Here is a 22,841-nt window from a genome sequence, read left to right as displayed (position 1 = left end):
ACAGATTTATATCTTAAAGGGTCACAGATTCACGATGAATATAAAGTATATGTGCTTACTGTTACCTCACTCAAGGTGCTGAAGTGATTCTCCTTTTTAAAATGTTCACAGCTGAATTGCTGATTTTGCATGCATTATATCATAAAATTAACATAATACTGACATACAGTCATAACCTTCCAAAACTGGTAGCGTTGCTTCCATATTTGAATTTCAACTTGCAAAATTAAACTCTTCATGCCTATGTTTCATGCATGACTGAATTAGTCACCTGCATTTCATCCAGTTTGGACTGAATATCTGGTGGAAAATCTCCCCCACCTGAGGTGAAAGGGTCAAATGGTTCAGCCCCAAAAATATCTCTTCCTGCAAAGAACGCAAAGAAAAATGTTAGATTCTGCAAAACCAAATGATGACAATGAAGAAATGAGGAAATAAACAAATGGATGAAGAAATCATAGCAGTTATAATTCGTACATTTGCTGTCCCAACATATTAGTTTATGTTGTCATTGCAATAATTAGTTTGGACTAAATGCTGATGTAAACATCAATATTCTGAAATCAACTTATACACAAAATGAAGTTGAAAAAATAAAGTAGCTTTTGAAGCCTCATTTGATTCTCCAATGAAAGATGTTGGATTTGCTTAACTATATGTAGCCAATTCAAAGAGCACTCTTACATTATAAGTTACATCAGATATGGTAAAACAATAACTGCCACATGTCAGTGATTCAAAACATGTTCAGGCTGATCAAATAAATATTTCAAATTATTTACAAGACAAAAGGTATTTTAAGGAAAAGAAAACTTACTGGTCTCAGAAGATCTGACAGGTAAAGGAGGAAGTTCTGTGCCATTGCTGGATGGTGTTGGCAAAAGAGGCGATGCTGGTGAAAATGGAACCATGTCAAACAGATCTGTGCTTGGTGAGCGAGGAGTCATTCCTCTCTATAATTCAGTTAAAGCAAGATATTAGCAGAGACACAGTATACTGGTCACTATCAATATTGCTGACTTTATTAACTAAATATGTAATTAACATTCATATTTTACAACAAACAGTGCATGCTGTAAGCTTTTTCCAGCAGTACCACATCCAAATACATGACTCCAATAAAAACGGCCAACATTCGGTATCTTGATGGATGAAATAAAATGCACAGAAGTAAATTTGGGGTTTTGAGTAAGTTATAAGTCATAGAAATTTTCACTTGAAGTTGCTTTCTTTCAGAAATGCTTTGAGAAAGACTCACAAAAGGTCTTACTTTCATAGAATCCCTGCAGTGGGCAAGCTGTCTGTTTAGCCCTTTGAGTCTACACTGACCCTTTGAACAGCATCCCACCCAGACCTACCCCCCTACTCTGTAACTCACATGGCTAATCCACCTAACCTACACATCCCTGAACACTATGGGCAATTTAGCATGGCCAATCCACCTAACCTGCACAGCCTGGAGGAAACCCACACTGACACGGTGAGAATGTGCAAACTCCACACAAACCAAGGTTGGAACTGAACCTTGGACCCTGGCTCTATGTGGCAGCAATGCTAACCACTGAACCACTGTGCCACCCCAGCTAACCTAATCTCAATCTAATCAACATTGTTTCCTTCCATTTAAAGGAAGATTGCTTCAGGGACAATACAGGTAGGAGAAATTGAGGACTGCAGATGCTGGAGATGAGAGTTGATAGTGTAGTGCTGGAAAAGGACAGCAGGTCAGGCAGCATCCGCAGAGCAGCAAAATTGACATTTCAGGTATAAGCCTTTCATCCTGATGAAGGACTTATGCCTGAAACATCGAGTCCCTGCTCCTTGGATGCTGCCTGATCTGCTGTGCTTTGCCAGCACCATGCTCTCGACTGAGGGATAATACAGTATTACATGTTGCAAATGTTGAGTTAACTGAATGTGGTTTTGTACGTACTCCAGGTATGACTCAGAGCAGCTGAAGTGAACTGGTGCACTTGTTTAAATTATTTCTGTGGTGTAATGGTTAGCTCTGAACTCCAAATCCACTGATTCGTGTTCACATTTTGGTGGAACTTCAAATTGTCTTGTTCCAATGATCGCTTAAAGTGGCTCTTGTGGCACGGGTGTAATGTTCCTACCTCTGAACCAGGAGACTTGGAATCAAGTCCCACCTGCTGCAGAGGTGTGCAATAACATCCCTGAACAGGCTGATTAAAAAAAATAAGTTAAATATTAAGCAGAAAAAGTTTAAAGTGTTTCCATCTCAGGAGGAGACTAATCTGTAAAAGAGAATTTACATTTGGGGAGGACTGTGAATAAATGGACGTAGAAGACAGACTGGCTCCTGCTTCCTCCTTCACAAGGTGAGCATTTACCAGATTAACCAAAGAGTGGTGAATTCAGGCAGGCCAGTTCAGCTTATCAATTGAAACTGCGTTAGGCTTCCTTTTCAAACAATGAATGTGTTTATGGTCCATGATTGAGGCCTAAGTGAGGGCCAATGGGGTTTTAAACCTATCCTGAGGGTCAAATAGAGTTCATTAACTGTCTATAATGACAGATAGCCTGGAAGTGATTTTCCCTATGTTGGACAATTAGTGGCCACAGGATGAGTTTGCTCTTTATCTAAGGTTGACAGACTTCAGAAATTGGAAGACCAAAAGAAGATCCTTAACACTGAAAGGACAACAGTTTGCAACTCAGGTAAGAGATAGTGTCTCTATGAGGTACACTTTCTCCCATTTTTCCAAGTTTGATATTTGAAGAAATGTCTTCAGGAACCAAACTCCCATTGTGGAAGTGAAACCCCTTTAAAGGCAGTGTGTGAACAGATCTAAGGCTAGACAGAGAGGAATCATAGCATGCCTGCAGTGCTTTGCTGAGTGAATGAAATGCACTCCCTTTATGCCAGTGTTAAAGATTGGGAGTCATTTCTCACAGGGTTCAGATCAATGTGAGGGAAATGTAGAGGTAAATGAAGTACATGGGCTTTTGAGTTTGTTCCTACATGTTTAAGTTATTTTAAAAACTCAGTGTTAGGGCACATCTCCACAAATCAGAAACTTAGACCATGTACAGGTTTTTAGCATCTTTTTTACACTTGAGATTGTGATTTCCATTCAATAATAAAGTACACCTTAAGGGTAGTAAGTTAAACTATTAATCATCAAACGTATCTGGTCAGTGTTATAATGGTGGTTACTCAAGGTGGTCTTGTGGTAGTATTTCCACTTCTGAGCCAGTAGGTCAGAGTTCAGCTACAAGTGACTAGTTACAGATGGCAGGTGGATGACGGAGTATAGGTTATAGCCAAGTGGGTGAGTGGGTCAATTTGTTTCTGAGGCAAGGTTAGGATATCGAGTCGAGTGTTCAGTGGGGGTGTTATGTGAATGCTGCACTGAGGTCAGTTTCACTTTGACCTTTAGAGCAGATTTTAATTGCTTTAAAGGTAACCTTATGTGTCTGGCTCCAAGTCAGTGCTGGGGGAACTTAACTGGACAATTCCAGGCACTGGGTAATTGCGTTTCGGAAGTTTCAATTTCCTGTCAGCTTCCACATACAGTCAGGACTTCATAAACATCCATTTCCCTCCCCTCAGCTTCCCTCAGGGCCTCTCAATCTACCTGTGCCAAGAACTCTTGCCCACGATGCCTCCCTACTTCCCCCAACTTCATTGTCACATGGCTACTGCTCTTTGAGGACTTTATGGAATTCCCAGTAGTGGCCTCAGCTCATAGTAGTGCTGCTGGGATCAAAGCAGCTGGCCATTCAGGTTGACTCTGGGTGGTGGGACCTCCTCTTCAGATGGAGCACAAGGCCAGCCTTCATCCAATTAACATTTCTCACAGGACGAAAGGGCTAAGAAAAAGCTCAACCTGGATGGGGATGATTTTTAATAAGTTTTTCAGACGTCTTCAGTAAAATCCTGATCGAAATGTAGCTAAATGCCCTAACAGCAAATTGTGGCCGACTACTCAAGAATGGTCCCTACTTTGTTTTTTGCATCTTGTCATGTAATCTGAAACTCAGTTGTGTAACTAACTCTAACGTATTCATCATGTATACCGACACTAAAATAAACACTTCGATAACTAGAAACACATGACTTTTGGCAATATGAAGAGGTACGTTTGATGATTAATAGTTTAAATTACTACCCTTAAGGTATACTTTATTATTTAATGGAAATCACAGTCTCAAGTGTAAAAAAGAAGCTAAAAACCTGTACATGGTCTAAGGTTCTGATTTGTGGAGATGTGCCCTTACAAGTTTGTACAGCATTGTAAGCTTTTACTTAAGTTGATTGTCTCAATTAGGAATGATTTGTGTTGAAAAATATAAGTGAAAGACAGAACAACTTTAATGCAATCCCTAGGCACTAACCCAATGCTATGTCTAAGGTCAATTCACATGAACATCTTTAAGTATTGTTCTATTTGTCAAGCTGCTGAAACACAACTTGTTTCAGTAAGACTTCCAAGTTGCTGCCAGTTCCATTAGAATTTGAGACTGTGTGGGAGTATGATTTCTGTAAAGATAACACTGCTCATCACATACTGCAGCTGTTTGACTCGGGCATTTGACTTAAATGCAAATTAGAACGAAAGCCCATAATCCAACTGTCATTACTCTTAAAAGAATTACGAAGAGCTGCACAGAAAATATTAAACAATGTCATCTTTTTTAAAAACCTACAATTCTCATTTGCATTTAAAAGCCATTTTGCTAAACGCTGTGGTACTGACAGTGACTTGATAAGTTTATCAAAAAGATTTTGACATTTTTAATTAATTAGCTGTGCAGCAAGGTAGATATTATAATCAATTGGTTTGGTTGTGTAATGCTTGGTATGTCTGTTTGTCATACAACAATTGGGTACTTTAACTTTTGTGCATTAATAGGGTGTAAAAGGAGTGCAAAGTAGTCCTGCGTACAGATTCCTGAATTATTCAGTTGTGTATGTACATGCCCACAGATAAATGACACTATCTGTCAGCAATTCTCTCATCAAAATACAAACATGCTACATGCAGAGGATTTAAATCAAAATTGGTCAAGCTGTTGGCAAACTATACAAGTCAGGGTGCTGGAAAGCCTCCAGGCCTCCCCCCATCATGACCAACTTCATGAGGCATGCACAAAATAAGCAATGCAACAGAATTGTTAACCAGTAGAAAACATGCATGTTAAAATTACACGAGGTCGTGGAATACTAAATCCATTCATTGCTCGTTGAGTTGCGTGTTTGGGTGAAGGTGGTGTTAGTAGACTCTCTGTTAAGCTGGAGCCAGAAGGACTTGTTGGGCTAAGTGTAAAAGAGGTTATTTCAGGAAATGACATGTATTCCATGTCATGGGACCAGAAGAAAGCCGATGGCCTCTGACACAACTGCAGTTGCTTGTTAGAACTGAAGTGTAACAGCTGTGAAGAAAGTAACAAAAAGAAGGAACTGTTGATTGTGAGAAACTAACATTTATCCATTCACTTGGTACAACGTTCATGCTCTGTTCACTAGTTTCAATCATGCGTTAGATTGCTAATGGAACAATATTCAAGTTTAATTTGCTTAATAAAATAAATACAATGATGTTTTGCAGAAAAAATATTAACAATTTCTACAACATTTCAGAGGAAAAGATGCTGGAAGTCTTAAATGGCACAGAAGTGGATAAATCCCCAGGACTTGATTAGGTGTACCCTAGAACTCTGTGGGAAGCTAGGGACGTGATTGCTGAGATACTTGTATCATCGATAGTCACAGGTGAGGTGCTGGAAGACTGGAGGTTGGTTAAGTTGGTACCAAGAAAGGTGGTAAGGAAAAGCCAGGGAACTATAGGCCAGTGATCCTGACACCAGTGTTGGAGGGAATCCTGAGGGACAGGATTTACATGTATTTGGAAAGGCAAGGACTGATTAGGAATAGTCAGCATGACTTTGTGTGTGGGAAATCATGTCTCACTAACTTGAGTGAGTTTTTTGAAGAAGTGACAAAGAGGATTGAAGAGGGCAGGGCAGTGGATGTGATCTATATGGACTTCAGTAAGGCATTTGACAAGGTTCCTCATAGGAGACTGATTAGCAAGGTTAGAGCTCATGCAATACAGGGAGAACTAGCCATTTGGGTACAGAATTGGCTCAAAGATAGAAAACAAAGTGTGGTGGTGGAGAGGTGCTTTTCAGACTGGAAGCCTGTGACCACTGGTGAGCCAAAAGGATCAGCACTGGGTCCACTGCTTTTTGTCATTCATATAAATGATTTGGATGTGAACATAGGAAGTGTAGTCAGTCAGTTTGCATGTGTAGTGGATGGCGAAGAAGGTTACTTCAGAGTATAACGGGATCTTGACCAGATGGACCAATGGGCTGAGGAGTGGCAAATGGAGATTGGTTTAGATAAATGCGAGGTGTTGCATTTTGGAAAAGCAAATCATAGCAGGACTTATACGCTTAATGGTAAGGTCCTAGGGAGTGTTGTTGAACAAAGAGACTTTGGAATAAAGGTTCATAGTTCCTTGAAAGTAGAGTCACAGGTAGATAGGCTAGTGACAAAGGCATTTGGTATGCTTTCCTTTGTTGGTCAGAGTATCGAGTATCGGAGTTGGGAGGTCATGTTACGGCTGTACAGGACATTGGTTAGGCCAATGTTGGAATACTGTGTGCAATTCTGGTCTCCTTCCTATCGGAAAGATGTTGTGAAACTTGAAAGAGTTCAGAAAAGATTTACAAGGATGTTGGCAGGGTTGGAGGATTTGAGCTATAGGGAGAGATTGAATAGGCTGGGGCTGTTTTCTGTGGAACATCGGAGGCTGAGGGTGACCTTATAGAGGTTTATAAAATCATGAGGGGCATGGATACGATAAATATACAAGGTCTTTTTCCTGGGGTGAGGGAGTCCAGAACTAGAGCGCATAGGTTTAGGGTGAGAGGGGAAAGATATAAAAGAGACCTAAGAGGCAACTTTTTCACACAGAGGGTGATACTTGTATGGAATGAGCTGCCAGGGGAAGTGATGGAGGATGGTACAATTACAGCATTTAAAAAGCATCCAGATGGGGATATGAATAGGAAGGGTTTGGAGGGTATTGGCCAAGTGCTGGCAAATGTGACTAGATTAGGTTAGGATAGCTGGTCGGCATGGGTGAGTTGGACCGAGGGGTCTGTTTCCATGCTGTACATCTCTATGGCTCTATGACATTAGAATATTGTACCCTTAATCTATTCACTCAATTTCCACCTTTTGAAAATGGGCATAAAAACTTATGATCTCTGGGAAATAAATCAGAATGAGACAATTAATATCAGCACAACACCTTATAAAGAATGCTGGATCTCAGAAGCTAAGTTCTGTGGAAGGGTCACTCGAACCAAAACATTAAATCTTCTTTCTATCTACAGATGCTACCAGACCTGCTGAGCTTTTTCAGCTATTTCTGTCTCTTTTTGTCTCAGAAGACAGTTTGTTTCTCCTTCATATAATCTTAAAAAGAGGTAAGTGTTGTTTGCTTACCACATTAAGTGAATGGCATGGGTCATATCACTGGACTAGTAATCCAATAGCTCAGGCTAACATCAGGGGAAATGGGTTCAAATTACACCATGAGAGCTGGTGGAATTTAAACGTAAGTAACTATATGGAATATAAAGCCAATTTCAGTCATTGTGATCATGACCATTCATGACCAATCATGACATTGTTGCAAAAGCTCATCTGGGTCACTAATGTCAGGCCTACATGTGACATTAGACCACAATAACATGATTGACACTTAACTATTACCTGAAGTGGTTTAGCAAATGCTAAATCAAGGCTCTGTTTAAGGACACCCATAATACAGTGAACCGTTTTGTTCCTCTTTTTTTTAACTAAGCAAAGATATACTGGCATTGGTGGAAGCCCAAACAAGGTTCACGGGGTTAATCCAATTCATCAAAGGATTTTATTCCAAGGACTGGTTAAGTAGATTGGGCATGTACTCAGCAGGGGCTGATTTCCTTTCCTTTAAACTCTGCATTTTAGGCAGACTATGATTTTCACCTGAATACGTATATGTTTGGAAGTTGAAGCCATTGTAATAGGATTAATCTACACTGGTTCATACTTTCCTTTAACCTCAGGCATACCTTCTATACTGCTCTTGGTCTTTCACCAGCCAATCTTGTAGCATTTTGACTTCAAAGCAGAAGAAAATTGACTCACTAGTGTCTTTACTGACCTTTGAAAGTACACTGTGCAAATTAAATTGATGGAGAGAAACCACAAAAGTGTAAACTGGTTGAAGTAGTTGACAGCTGTAGCCAGACCAGCCTGCGTGCAGCTATTAATATTAGGCCATGGTTCGTTAAGCTCTAGTTGTATTTACTTAATGGTGTCTTAAGCAACTCTACACTTTTGGATATTAAATACTGCATGTAGTTCTTGGAAAAGTCATGGCACAAACTTTGAAGTGGTTGTTATCTTCTAAGGCTGTTAAATACAATTTTTAATTTTCCCATTACTGTACTCAAATCTCAAATGTTGCTAAATAATCCAAGACCTAATCATTTTTCATTTTACAGCCCACACTAATTTCCTAACTCAAATTCAGTGCAGATTTTCTTTATCTCTATTCTTATGCTTTTAATCATGTCGAGCCGTAGGGACTAAGAGTGTAAAGCAGCAAAAAGTACCACAAGCTCGATTTTACAGCTTCTCACTCAAACTGTGTGTCTCTATTACACAGCAGAGGCCATATCAAAGATGGTGGATGGGAGTCCAGTATATTGCTTTCCTTTCTTCCCTGGCATGGTGCTCACAACCCGGTGGGCAGAAGGCACTGCAAGACTCAGACAGGGGATTCTTTTTCACTTGATTTTGTGAAAAGGCAAAACAGAGTGATGGTGATGATACATTTTTTTGGGGGCGTTTCTTGTAAGCAGTGGGGACATTGCCTCACCACTACAATTTGTTAATGCCTCCATCCCCCACTGCCTCATTTTGTTCCTCCCTGCCTGCTCATTCATCCGACATCTTCAGGCTCACTGATCTGCTGTTGTCCAAACCCAAGACCTACTAGAGTCTGGTAACCATGCCCGCATCATCTCAGGGTAAAAAGTGAGGTCTGCAGATGCTGGAGATCAGAGCTGAAAATGTGTTGCTGGAAAAGCGCAGCAGGTCAGGCAGCATCAAAGGAGCAGGAGAATCAACGTTTCGGGCATAAGCCCTTCATCAGGAATGAGGAAAGTGTGTCCAGCAGGCTAAGATAAAAGGTAGGGAGGAGGGACTTGGGGGAGGGGCGATGGAGATGTGATAGGTGGAAGGAGGTCAAGGTGAGGGTGATAGGCCGGAGTGGGGTGGGGACGGAGAGGTCAGGAAGAAGATTGCAGGTTAGGAGAGTGGTGCTGAGTTCAAGGGAATCGACTGAGACAAGGTGGGGGGGAGGGGAAATGAGGAAACTGGAGAAATCTGAGTTCATCCCTTGTGGTTGGAGGGTTCCCAGGCGGAAGATGAGGTGCTCTTCCTCCAACCGTCGTGTTGTTACGTTCTGGCGATGGAGGAGTCCAAGGACCTGCATGTCTTCGGTGGAGTGGGAGGGAGAGTTAAAGTGTTGAGCCACGGGGTCATCCCAGGGCCTACCTACAGTCCAAAGAGAATCCCACTAGTCAGGCTGTAACTGATGGGATTGGCTGTCTGCTCTGAAGTGGGATGTCCTTCCACCGAGGGGCAGAAATCCAACCCTTGCCAGCTGGAGCCTACCTGGAGAATGTTATTGCTACATGACAGCCTTGTTGAATGTCAGTTGGTATGATGCTGACTTCTTTCCAGAATGGTATGAACCACCCACCTCCAAGCTGGAAAATTGAGCCCTGACATTCTTAAATATGCTTAAATAATTGCAAAATTTGCTTAAATGGAACATACATAGAAACTAAGATTATTGCCATGTTCTATTACAACTACATTTAGTTTGTTTCAAAGTCCCATTCAGAAGAGGCCAGATTCACAATGCTTTGAAATTTGTGTCGCATGTAGACAGGGTGATTAAGAAGGCATTTAGTACACTTGCCTTCTTTGCTCAGACCATTGAATAAAAGGTGTTGATACATCATGTTGAGGTTGTACAGGACGTTGGTGAATACTTTTGGAGTACTGTGTGCAGTTCTGATCACCCTGCTCCAGGAAGGATAATATTAAAGTTGGAAAGTGTTCAGAACAGATTTACCAGGATGTGGTGCTGGAGGATTTGGGTTATAAAGAATGAAGGAGGTTGAAGTGTTTGTAAAATCATGAAAGGCATCGATAAGGTGAATAGCAAGGGTTTTTTTTATCCCTAGGGTGGGAGAGCTCAAAATAAAGGACATATGTTTAAGGAGAATGTCTTAAATAGACATGAGTGGCAACCAATTACAACATTTAAAAGACATTTGGATAAGTACATGAATAGGAAAGGTTTGGAGGGATTTGGGCCAAATGCAGGCAAGTGGGACTAGTTTAGTTTGGGAATATGGTTGGCATGGATTAGTTAGACCGAAGCCAGAAAGAGTCCAAAGGAGGTACACACATGGAATACACAATAATGCTAATGGATACAAATTCCTTGTATATTGCTGAATGAGGAATGTCACCGATAAAGCCACACCGTGTACCTTCAAGGTAAGCTTTTCTCAAGATGGGAGTAACCTTATAAGGGACCAAAGGTTAGTTTGACTGAGGAAAAGTTCTCAAATGGAAACCAACCGCTTCTTTCCTGTTGTGAGTTGACAGAACCTTCCTTCAATGCAGAATATTTGGGCAGCGGGACTGGCTTTGCTGGGTTTCATCCTCACTCAAATAATTTAATCTATGGTGTAAATAATTGTGGTCTTAGTATTGATTCCTATGGCACAACATTATTTACAGTTTACCCTCCTGAAACTGCCACCCCTTATCCCAACTCTACCTTTTTATTATTAGTCAATCTTGATTCCATGCTGGTTCATTACCTCCAACGCCATGGACTCTTATCTTAGAACATAGAACATAGAACAATACAGCACAGAACAGGCCCTTTGGCCCACGATGTTGTGCCGAACATCTATCCTAGATTAAGCACCCATCCACGTACCTATCCAATTGCCGCTTAAAGGTCGTCAATGATTCTGACTCTACCACTGCCACGGGCAGCGCATTCCATGCCCCCACCACTCTCTGGGTAAAGAACGCACCCCTAATTAAGTAGTCTAAACTATGGTACATTTCAAAACATCCTCTGAAAATCCAAATATATTATATCCACGGCTTCCCCTTAATCTATCCTGCTTGCTGCCTCCTCAAAGGATTCCCATAAATTCTTCAGTCATAAATTCCACTTCATGAAGCCATACTGACTCTGTGTGATCATTTCATTTATTTTTAAATGCTCAGCCACTTTATCCTTCATAATAAGTTTTGTTACTTTCCCCAATAATTGACATTAAGCCAATTGCCCTGCAGTAAGCTGTTTTTGTCTCCTTTCTTGTTTATAAGAAGGTGTCACAGGGACAGGTTTCCAATCAGCTGAGACTTTCCCAGGCTCGAAGGATTCTTGGAAGATTCAAAGTTCCTAATGTATCCCCACTTCTGCAGCTACTTCCTTTCCTGCACACCACCAGGTCCAGGGGACACATTAGTTGCCTTAGCAATGTTTCTTAAGTATTAGTTATTGCAAGAATTTCCTCTCTCTTCCCTTTTCCCCTTTGATTATTTAATAATTTTGGAATGCTATTGGTGCCTTCGACAATGAAGACTGGAGCAAAATATTTATTCAACTTTCCTGCTATTTCCTGGATTGCCATTATTGTTTCCCCAGACTCATTCTCTGAGGAGCCTATGCTCCCATTGACTTCTCTCCTCTTTAAAAATATATTTAAAGAAGCCCTTGCTGCCCATCTTGAGATGACCTGCAAGTTTAATCTCTCAAGTTCATTTCATTTTCCCCTTCTTTAATTATTTTGGTCATTTAATTGTTGGTATTTAAAACATGACTTCTGCATCCTCACTCACTTTCTCACTGGTAGTATGTTTGAAATTACAAATTTGCATGCAGTAAGTCATAGTCACGGAATCAGAGAGATGTACAGCATGGAAACAGACCCTTTGGTCCAACCCGTTCATGCCAACCAGATATCTCAACCCAATCTAGTCCCACCTGCCAGCACGCGGCCCATATCCCTCCAAACTCTTTCTATTCATATACCCATCCAGATGCCTTTACATGTTGCAATTGTACCAGCCTCCACCACTTCCTCTGGCAGCTCATTCCATTCATGTATCACCTTCTGCGTGAAAAGCTTGCCACTTAGGTCTCTTGTATATCTTTCGCCTCTCACCCTAAACTTATGTCCTCTAGTCCTGGACTCCCTGACCCCAGGGAAGAGACTTTGTCTATTTATCCTATTCATGCCCTTCATGATTTTATAAACCTTGATAAGGTCACCCCTTAGCCTCTGACAGTCCAGGGAAAACAGCCCTAGCCTATTCAGCCTCTCCTTTTAGCTCAAATCCTCCAACCCTGGCAACATCCTTGTAAATCTTTTCTGAACCCTTTCAAGTTTCACAATATCTTTACAAGAGGAAGGAGACCAGAATTGCATGCAGTATTCTAACAGTGGCCTAACCAATGTCCTGTACAGCCGCAACATGACCTCCCAATTCCTGTACTCAATGCTCTGACCAATAAAGAAAAGCCTACCAATCGCCTTCTTCGCTATCCTATCCACCTGTGACTCCACTTTCAAGGAGCTATGAACCTGCACTCCAAGGTTTCTTTGATCAGCAATACTCCCTAGGACCTTATCATTAAGTGTATAAGTCCTGCTAAGATTTACTTGCCCAAAATGCAGCACCTCACATTTATCTAAATTAAACTCCATCTCCCACTTCTCAGCCCATTGGCCCATCTGATCAAGGTCCCATTGTGATCTGAGGTAACCTTCTTCGTTGTCCAATACACTTCCAATTTTAGTGTCATTTGCAAACTTACTAACTATACCTCTTATGCTCCCATCCAAATCATTTATATAAATGATGAAAAGTAGTGGACCCACCACCGATCCTTGTGGTACTCCACTGGTCGTGGGCCTCTAGTCTGAAAAACAACCCTCCACCACCACCCCCTGTCTTCTACCTTTGAGCCAGTTCTGTATCCACATAGTTGTTCTCCCTGTATTCCAGAAGATCTAACCTTACTAAACAGTCTCCCATGAGGAACCTTGTCGAATGGCTTACCAAAGTCCATGTAGATCACGTCTACTGCTCTGCCCTCATCAATCCTCTTTGTTACTTCTTCAAAAAATCCAATCAAGTTTGTGAGACATGATTTTCCATGGACTAAGCCACGTTGACTATCCCTAATCAGTCCTTGCCTTTCCAAATACATGTACATCCTGTCACTCAGGATTCCCTCCAACAACTTGCCCAGGACCATCAGATCAGGCTCACCAGTCTATAGTTCCCTGGCTTGTCCTTACCACCTTTCTTAAACAGTGGCACCACATTAGCCAACCTCCCATCTTCTGGCACCTCACCTGTGACTATTGATGATACAAATATCTCAGCAAGAGGCCCCACAATCACTTCTCTAGCTTCCCACAGAGTTCTCGGGTACACCTGACCAGGTCCTGGGGATTTATCCACCTTTATGCATTTCAAGACATCCAGCACTTCCTCCTCTGTAATCTGGACATTTTTCAAGATGTCTCCATTTATTTCCTGACATTCTATATCTTCCATGTCCTTTTCCACAGTAAATACTGATGCAAAATACTCATTTAGTATCTCCCCCTTCTCCTGTGGCTCCACACAAAGGCTGCCTTGCTGATCTTTGAGGGCCCTATTCTCTCCCTAGCTACCCTTTTGTCCTTAATGTATTTGTAAAAACCCTTTGGATTCTCCTGAATTCTATTCGCCAAAACTATCTCATGTTCCCTCTTTGCCCTCCTGATTTCCCTCTTAAGTATACTCCTACTGCCTTTGTACTCTAAGGATTCATTCGATCTTTCCTGTCTATACCTGACATATGCTTCCATCATTTTCCTAATCAAACTCTCAATTTCTTTAGTCATCCAGCATTCCCTATACCTGCCATCCTTTCCTTTCGCCCTAACAGGAATTTGCCGTCTCTGGACTCTCATTATATCATTTCTGAAGGCTTCCAGCCGTCCCTTTACCTGCGAACATCTGCCCCCTAATCAGCTTTTGAAGATTCTTGCCTAATACCATCAAAATTGGCCTTTCTTCAATTTAGAACTTCAACGTTTAGATCTGGTCTATCCTTTTCCATCACTATTTCAAAACTAATGGAATTATGTCACTGGCCCAGGTGCTCCCCCACTGACACCTCAGTCACCTGCCCCGCCTTATTTCTCAAGAGTAGGTCAAGTTTTGCACCTTCTCTCGTAGGTACATCCACATACTGAATCAAAAAATTTTCTTGTATACACTTAACAAATTCCTCTCCATCTAAACCCTTAACACAATAGCAGTCCCAGTCTATGTTTGGAAAGTTAAAATCCCCTACCATATCCACCCTATTATTCTTACAGATAATTGAGATCTCCTTACAAATTTGTTTCTCAATTGCCCTCTGACTATTAGGGGGTCTATAATACAATCTCAATAAGGTGATCATTCCTTTCTTATTTCTCAGTTCAACCCAAATAACTTCCCTGGATGTATTTCTGTGAATATCCTCCCTCAGCAAAACTGTAATGCTATCCCATATCAAAAACGCCACTCCCCTTCCTCTCTTGCCTCCCTTTCTATCCTTCCTATAGCATTTGTATCCTGGAACATTAAGTTGCCAGTCCTGTTCATCCCTGAGCCATGTTTCTGTGATTGCTATGATATCCCAGTCCCATGTTCCTAACCATATCCTGAATTCATCTGCCTTCCCTGTTAGGCCTCTTGCATTGAAATAAATGCAGTTTATCAGTCCTATCTTGTTCTCTGCTTTGTCCTTGTCTGCCCTGACTGTTTGACTCACTTCTGTTCTCAACTGTACCAGTCTCAGATTGATTTTTTTTCCTCACTGGGTCCCCCCACCCCCACCTTACTGGTTTAAATCCTCCAGAGCAGCTCAAGCAAATGTCCCTGCTGGTATATTCAGTCCCCTTCCATAAATCAAAACCAATTTTTTACTCTGAAGCATAGAACACTTACTTTGTGGCTGCATGTCCTTTAATATTCGTTATTTGAAGAGGTTTACTCCTAAAAGTATTAAATTGGAAAACCGTTTGCTTCCTAATTTTAGATGGGGGAAATCTTTTGTACTTACCTTGTTAAACAGATTAATCTTGGCAGGCAGATATATTGACTGGCTTTCAATTTCAATTATGAGTTTGTAATGTGGAAAATGATCTACACATTCCTAAACAAGATCAATTTTACATCAAAATCAATTGTTTTCCAGTTATGTTCAGCTACTTCATCAATTAAATTCATTTGTATTTCCAAAGCAATACTTATTGATTATCGCCAATGAGAGATTCAACCCACCTTCATTTGACATGAACAGGATTACTATCCATTAAAACCTCATCAACATCCAAGGGATCACTAGATGATGTCAAAATAAGGTTAAAGCAAGATTTGATTTGGTATCAGAGTGGTGTGGAGCTGGGCAACTGGCACATGAGCCAGAAAGGTAATTTTTGGTCCAAACCTGCCTCCCTTCCGTATTTTTTTTCTGCTTTTACAAAAGTGAACCAATACATTCAAACGAAAGTATGAACTACTTTTGTCTCTTTCAGATTTCTTCCTTTCTCCCATGACCTCTACCCCTCAAGAGATATAAAAAATGATTACACACTACGGCTTTCCTTGAATGGAAAGTACAACAGGAAAAACACGCTAACATTTAGCAGTTAAACATCGAAACAGACAACATTTCACTAATTGTCTAGATTGCTTGGAGATATTCCATTAGTCCACTTTTTTTCTAAATTACCTCTTCTGCCCGAAAACTATGTAAGTATTTGCATGTTATACACCCTATATTCATAAAATATTTGCTTGAACTTCTAAAAATTTAAGTTAAATTACAGAAAATACATATATATATATATACCACATTTGATCCCAGCACTATATTGAATAAAGAAACTGTAACTATTCATGAAACAATGGATTTTTTTTTGAAAAAGAACAGAATCACATAGACCACCCATGCATTGCATTTGAACAAGACAAAGATAAACCCAGCACAGATGACCTTGCAACGTCTTCCTTGCTAATCTCTGTTATTTATACTAAAACTGGGAGAGCTGCCACACAGGCTAGTCAAGGAACAGAATGACAGAATACTAGTGATTGAATCATACGTACCGAGCAATTTCCCAGCCTGCTGCATCACCATCCTTGGAAATGTCCTATCCCATCAGCAGGTCAGAACCAAAGTGGCCACACTTTGATGATCAACATTTAAAAAAATTCATTCATGGGATGGGGACATTGCTATTGCCCATCCTTAACTGCCCAGATGGCACTTAAGAGGCAACAACATTTCTATGGTTCTGAAGTCACATGTAGGCCAGACCATGTAAAGACAACAGTTTCCTTTCCTAAAGGACATTAGTGAACCAGATGGGTTTTTCTGACAAATGATAATAATCTAATTATTATTGCAGTCCTAATTTCAGATTCTTATTGAATTCAAATTCCACCATCTTCCATGGCAGGATGTGAACCCAGCTCCTCAGAACTTACCTGGGTCCCTGCATTAATATTATAGTCTAATACTACTAGTCCATTGACTCTGGGCACCATCGATGACTATTGCATTTATCAAGGGTAAGGAAATCCCCTTTAATACTACAGTTTAATACTACTTCCCACCTCCACTCAGCTGGTAGTTCAACACTCTTTTAGTCTGAACAAAGTCTGGAAATCCACCGAGGTTGGGAAGGGCACAACGTGTATTCAGAGTAAAGGATGTCATTATCCTTGAATACTGCGTTCAATTCTGGTCTCCTTGCTATAGGAAAGAGGTTGTGAAACTTGAAAGGGTTCAGAAAAGATTTACAAGGATGTGGCCAGGGTTGGATGGTTTGAGCAACTGGGAGAGGCTGAATATACTGGGGTTATTTTCCATGGGGTGTCGGAGACTGAGGGGTGACCTTATAGGGGTTTATAAGATCATGAGGTGCATGGATAGGATAAATAGACAAAGACTTTTCCCTGGGGTGGAGGAGTCCAAAACTAGAGGGAATAGTTTTAAGGTGAGAGGGGAAAGATTTAAAAAGGACCTAAGGGGCTACCTTTTCATGTAGAGGATGTTGTGTGTGTGTGGAATGAGCTGCCAGAAGAAGTGGTGGAGGCTGGTACATGACGGGTACATGAATAGAAAGGGTTGAGGGGGATATGGGCCAAATGTTGGCAAATGGGATTTATTTAGGATATCTGGTCGACACAGATGAGTTGGACCCAAGGATCGGTTTCTGTGCTGTAGATATCCATGACTCTGTCCATCACCAATAATTGGCAGATCAAGCTCCACAAGCCCAGCTTGGTAGGGTGCTCAGGAAAACTCTTGCTTAGCCTAATCCTCACCCATAGAAATCACCACAGCACATTTCTTATTGACAAAGTTTGATCTTCACGATGAGAACATGGTCCAACTTGACCCCATCACTGTGTTAAACAGGGTAAGTATAGAACAAATCCATCAGCTCAAAGCTAGGCTAGTATGAGGCCCTTAAGATATCCTAAGCCTATTGCAGTAACAATATAATCATAATTGACAAGGTCCTAATATATCCCTCGCTCTTGATTCAATGAGGATGCCAGATACAACACTAGGCATTCCTATAAGTATCCTGCTGGTGAAACTAGACACAAAACCATATGCACACAAAATATTTCCATAAACAGGGCTGCAATGCATACCATCTACAACATGCACTACAGCAACTTGTTGGTACTTTATTTGACATCACCTCCCAGATCTACGAGTCCTACCTCTTTGAAAAACAGGGGCGGAAAACATGTGGAAAAACCAACATCTTCAAGTTCTCCTTCTACTCATACATTATCTTGACTCAAATATATTGGTGTTTCTTTACAGTTGCTGGGTGCGAGTCCCTACCTGGCAGCTCTGCGAGTGCCCTAACACCACACAGGCTGCAGAAGTACAAAAAGATTGTTGTCCCTCAACTTCTCAACAACTATCAGGTCTGTGTAATAAATGCTAACCTTGTCTGTGATGCGCATATCCCATGAATGCATACATAATTTAGTCTGGCTGAACTAAAGTAGCAATGAGGTGCAATCTGCAATAAGTTGGTGGAAGTGAAGATACGTGCAACAGAACATCAGCTGTATAATTTGCTATATAAATCAAATTTGAACGCCATTCATTTTAGAATATCCTGTTGGAAATGTTTTGAATGATTTATTGAGAAGTGATTTCAGTTAGTGACAAATGATATAATTCACTGAACATTGACAAGGTAATTTACTCCGCTATCATGCATGCTGTATCCTCTATATGGTGATTGTCTGATTTCTGAACATAAATTATTTCAGGTACTGTAATAAGGACTGTATTCAATCAGGTTAGGAAAAGATCTTCATGAAAAGGATCTGGTTAGGAAATGAAATTTGGTCAAGCAGTTGGGAACAGTGGTACAAAACCAGCACCTGAAGTCCATAAACAGAAAGAGCAATGGTGATGATTGGAACACAACTTTGTATCTGGAATGCTTTAAAGCATGTAATTCAAAGGTGAGATGCGGTTTCTTGAGCTTCTGCTGAGACTCATTAGAACAACATAGAATAAAGAGGTCATAGTTGAGTGGAAAGGAGAATTGAAATGGCAATCCACTGAAAACCTGGGGCCATGATAACAGATTGATTAGAGGTGTCCAGCACACTGAGTGTTTGTACCTTCTCTCAATTCCTCTTTGAGACTTTGTTTGCACAGTTACCACCCAAAACTTAGTAGAGTCTTGGGAATTATCAGGAGATGGATGTAAGTATCTGTAAATCACTGGGGTCAGTGCCAGAAATCAATTGTTTCCGGTATATATTAATGACTTAGAGGCAGTAAGTGAATGTACTGTCACCAAATTGCAGATGGCACTGAAGTAGGTAAGTTGTGACAGGGATGCAAAGAGTTTACAAACAGATATTTAAAGCTATAGGAAACGAGCGGAAAGTAGCAAATGGAGTATAATGTGAGAAAGTATGAAATTGTTCATTTTGTAAGGGAAAACTACAGAATAGCATATTATTTAAATGGAGAAAAACTGCAGCGATCTGCAACATAAAGGGCGTTGGGGAATATTTGTGTTTGAACCACAGAAAGCTTGCATACAGGTGCAGCAGGGAATCAGGAAGGCAAATAGAGTACTGGTCCTTATTTCAAAGGGATTGGAATATAAGAGTAGGGAAATCTTATGCAATTGTACAAAGTACTGATTATACCACATTTGGACCACCATGAGCGGTTTTGGTCCCTTTATTTAAGATATAATTTCATTAGAGGCAGTTCAGAGATTCCTGGTATGGAGGTATTGTTGTCTGAGCAAAAACTAAAGAGGTTGGACTCTACCTACTGGAGTTCACATGAATGAGAGGTGATCTTAATGAAACATAAAGGATTCTGAAGGAGCTTGACAGGGTAAATGTTCAGAGACTGTTTCCCCTCAAGGGAGAGTCTCAGAATAAAGGGACACCTATTTAAGATTAAGATGAGGAGGAATTTCTTCTCTCAGGGTTGAGAGTCTTTGGAACACCTTACCACAAAGATTTGTGGGGGCAGAGTCCTTGTGTATATTTAAGGCTGAGATGGATAGATTCTTCATCAGTAGGGGAATGAAGGGACACAGAGAAAAGACAGGAAAGTGGACATAAGGAAGTCTGATCAGTTATTATCCTATTGAATGGCAGAGCAGACAATTCAGTTCCTGCTGTTTGTGGTCTTGTATGATAAAAGCACTGCTTTAATATTGCTGAAAAATATACCTGTTAGAGTCATAGATTCATAGAGTTGTACAGTATGGAAATATACTCTTTGGAAAACATTTCACCTTATGTATATAAGGGCATTTGAAATTTTAAAGGGGAATATTACATATTGCATGAGTAGTGGGTGCTGATTCATTGGCAGTCGCCATGAAAAATGCATCAGTTAGATGAATGATTGACAATTACACCATAAGATCATAAGGCAGAGGATAAGAATTAAGCCATTCGGCCAATGAGTCTGCTCCACCATTTGATCATGGCTGATATGTTTCTCAACCCCATTCTCCTGTCTTCTTCCTCTATCCCCTTACTAATCACAAACCTATCTATTGCTGTCTTAATTACATTCAATGACTTGGTCTCCACAGCCCTCTGCAGCAGCGATTTCCACAGATTCACCACTCTATGGCTGAAGAAATTCCTCCTCATCTCGGTTCCGAAGAGTTGTCCATTCACTCTGAGGCTGTGCCCTCTGGTCCTAATCTCACCTACAAGTGGAAATATCTTCTCCACACCCACACAACTCAGACCTCTCAGTAGCCTGGGGTTTCAATCAGATTCTGCCCTTATCCTTCCGAACTCCACTAAGTACAGTCAGAGTCCTAAACCACCCCTCATGTGACAAGGCCTTCATCCCTGATGTAATTCTCATATAACTGCCTCTGGACCCCCTCCAAGGCCAACACATCCTTCCTTAGATACAGAACCCAAAATTGCTCATGATATTCCAAATGCAGTCTGACCTTATACAAGCTCAGCAGTATATCTCTGCTCTTGTATTCTAGCTATCTTGAAATGAATGCTAACATTGAATTAGTCTTGCAAACTCGCAAATGGAACTGCATGTTAACCTTAAGAAATTTGGACTCCCAAGTCCCTTGTGCTTCAGATTTCTGAAGCCTTTTCCCATTTAGAAAATAGTCCATGCCTCTATTCTTCTTACCAAAGTGCATAACCTCACACATTCCCACACTGTATTCCATCTGCCATTTCCTTGTTCACTCTCCAAGCCTGTCCAAATCTTTCTGCAGTCTCCCCATTTCCTCAACACTACCTGTCTCTCCACTTTTCTTTGTGTTATCTGCAAACTTAGCAACAATGTCCTCAATTTCTTTTTCCAAATTATTAATGTATAACATGGATAATTGTAATCCCGACACTGACTCCTATGGAGGAGGCTGCCATCCTGAGAAAGACCCATTTATCTCTACTTCTGCCGGACAGCCAATCCTCTATCAATGCCAGTACCATGCCCCTAATATTAATCTTATTTAGCAGCCTTCTGTATGACACCTTACCAAAGGTCTTCTGGAAATCTTTGCTTAAATTGCTTGTTATCTCCTCAAAGAATTCTAACAGATTTGTATGATGTGGCCTCTCTTTGACAAAACCATGCTGACTCAACCCTATTTTACCATGCACTTCTAAGTATTCTGCAATCTCATCCTTAATAATGGACTCTAAAATCTTAACAATAAATGAGGTCAGGCTAACCAGCCTGTAGTTTCGTGTCTTCTCCCTCCCTTCTTAAACAGGGGTGCTACATTAGTCTTTTTCTAATCTTCTGGGACCCTCCATGACTCCAGTAATTCTTGAAAGATCATCACCCATGCCTCTATAATGTCCTCAGCTTCAGAACTCTAGGATATAGTCCACCTTTAGATCTTTCAGCTTCCCCAGCACCACCTCCTTAGTGATAGGCACTGTATTCAATGTCTGACCCCAACTGTCGTGAAACTCTGGTGTGCCTGCTGGTATCTTTTTACAGTGAAAACTGATGCAAAGTACTTTTTCAGTTCCTACACCATTTCTTTCTTTATCATTGCTTTTCTCCAGCCTCATTTTCCAGTAATCCAATGTCCAATTGTTGCCTCTCTCTTGGCTTTAGCTATCTCGGAAACCTCTTGTAATCTTCTGACCTAGCGTACACTCATATTTCATCACCTCCCCTCTGGTTGCTTATTTAGAGTAATCCTCTGCTTTTTTTAAGAAGGCTTCCCAATCCCCTGGCTTTCCACTAATCTTCACCACGTTGTCTGTTTTTGTCTTTACTCAGATATGGTTCCCTCAACCTCCCCTTGGTATGTTTCTTCTTCCTTGGGATGAATTTCTGCTGTGCCTCCCGAATTACTCCTAGAAACCCCTGCCATTGCTGCTCCACCATCTTTCCTGCTAGGTTCCCCTTCCAATCAGCTCTGTCCAGCTCCTCACTCAAGTCTTTGTAGATATCTTTACTCATTTGTAATTCTATTAGATCTGATTCCTGCTTCTCCCTCAAACTGCAGAGTGAATTTTCTCATATTATAGTCACTGTCCCCTCAGGGTTCCTTCACTTAAACTCCTTAATAAGGTTGTGTCAGCAATCATCACCAAATCCAGAACTGCCTGTTCCCTAATATGCTCACAAACTGCTCAAACAAAAATCTACAATTCCTTCTTATGAGATTGCCTAACAACTTGATTTTCCCAGTTCACCTGCATGTGGAAATCTCCCATGATTATTGTAATATGCCTTTGTGACAAGCCTTTTTAATCTCTTGGTTTATTTTCTTCCCCACATCTTGACTATTGCTCAGAGACCTGTACACAAGTCCGCTCACAGGCCAAAGCATTAACCTGAAGAACAAATCAGAAAATGGATCTTGCTGACATTGTTAATTCAAAAAAAGCACAATTTGTGTATACGTCCACACTGCTTGTTCGCCAAGAAAAATGCCCTATACTATATATGTATATAGCTTCCAGTACGCGCAAGTGTGCCAAACAGCGAGCCTGAATGACTACCTTAAATCGACTGTAAATGTATTTCTTAGCACATGCTGGATTATTTATTGAATGTTATCTAATTGCAGAACATCAGCTAATTCTAGACAATTCCATTTTGTACTTTGGAAGTAAAGCC

General features: G+C 40.8%; 1 protein-coding gene across 5 annotated transcripts in view; it reads right to left on the bottom strand.

Annotated features, from left to right (window-relative positions):
* The window catches only part of gulp1b (GULP PTB domain containing engulfment adaptor 1b), a 386,308-nt gene that overhangs the window by 22,528 nt on the left and 340,939 nt on the right, over nt 1–22,841 (bottom strand). For all 5 annotated transcript variants that reach the window (XM_060827353.1, XM_060827355.1, XM_060827354.1 and 2 more), the window contains 2 exons: nt 818–953; nt 272–366 (listed from right to left, as the gene is read on the bottom strand). In XM_060827353.1, coding sequence (XP_060683336.1) covers nt 272–366; nt 818–953 — 231 coding nt within the window. The remainder of the gene's footprint in view (nt 1–271; nt 367–817; nt 954–22,841) is intronic.

This window comes from Hemiscyllium ocellatum, chromosome 7 (assembly GCF_020745735.1).
Source record: "Hemiscyllium ocellatum isolate sHemOce1 chromosome 7, sHemOce1.pat.X.cur, whole genome shotgun sequence".
In the NCBI taxonomy this organism is placed as follows: Eukaryota; Metazoa; Chordata; class Chondrichthyes; order Orectolobiformes; family Hemiscylliidae; genus Hemiscyllium; species Hemiscyllium ocellatum.
This window is presented reverse-complemented; position numbering and strand designations above follow the sequence as displayed.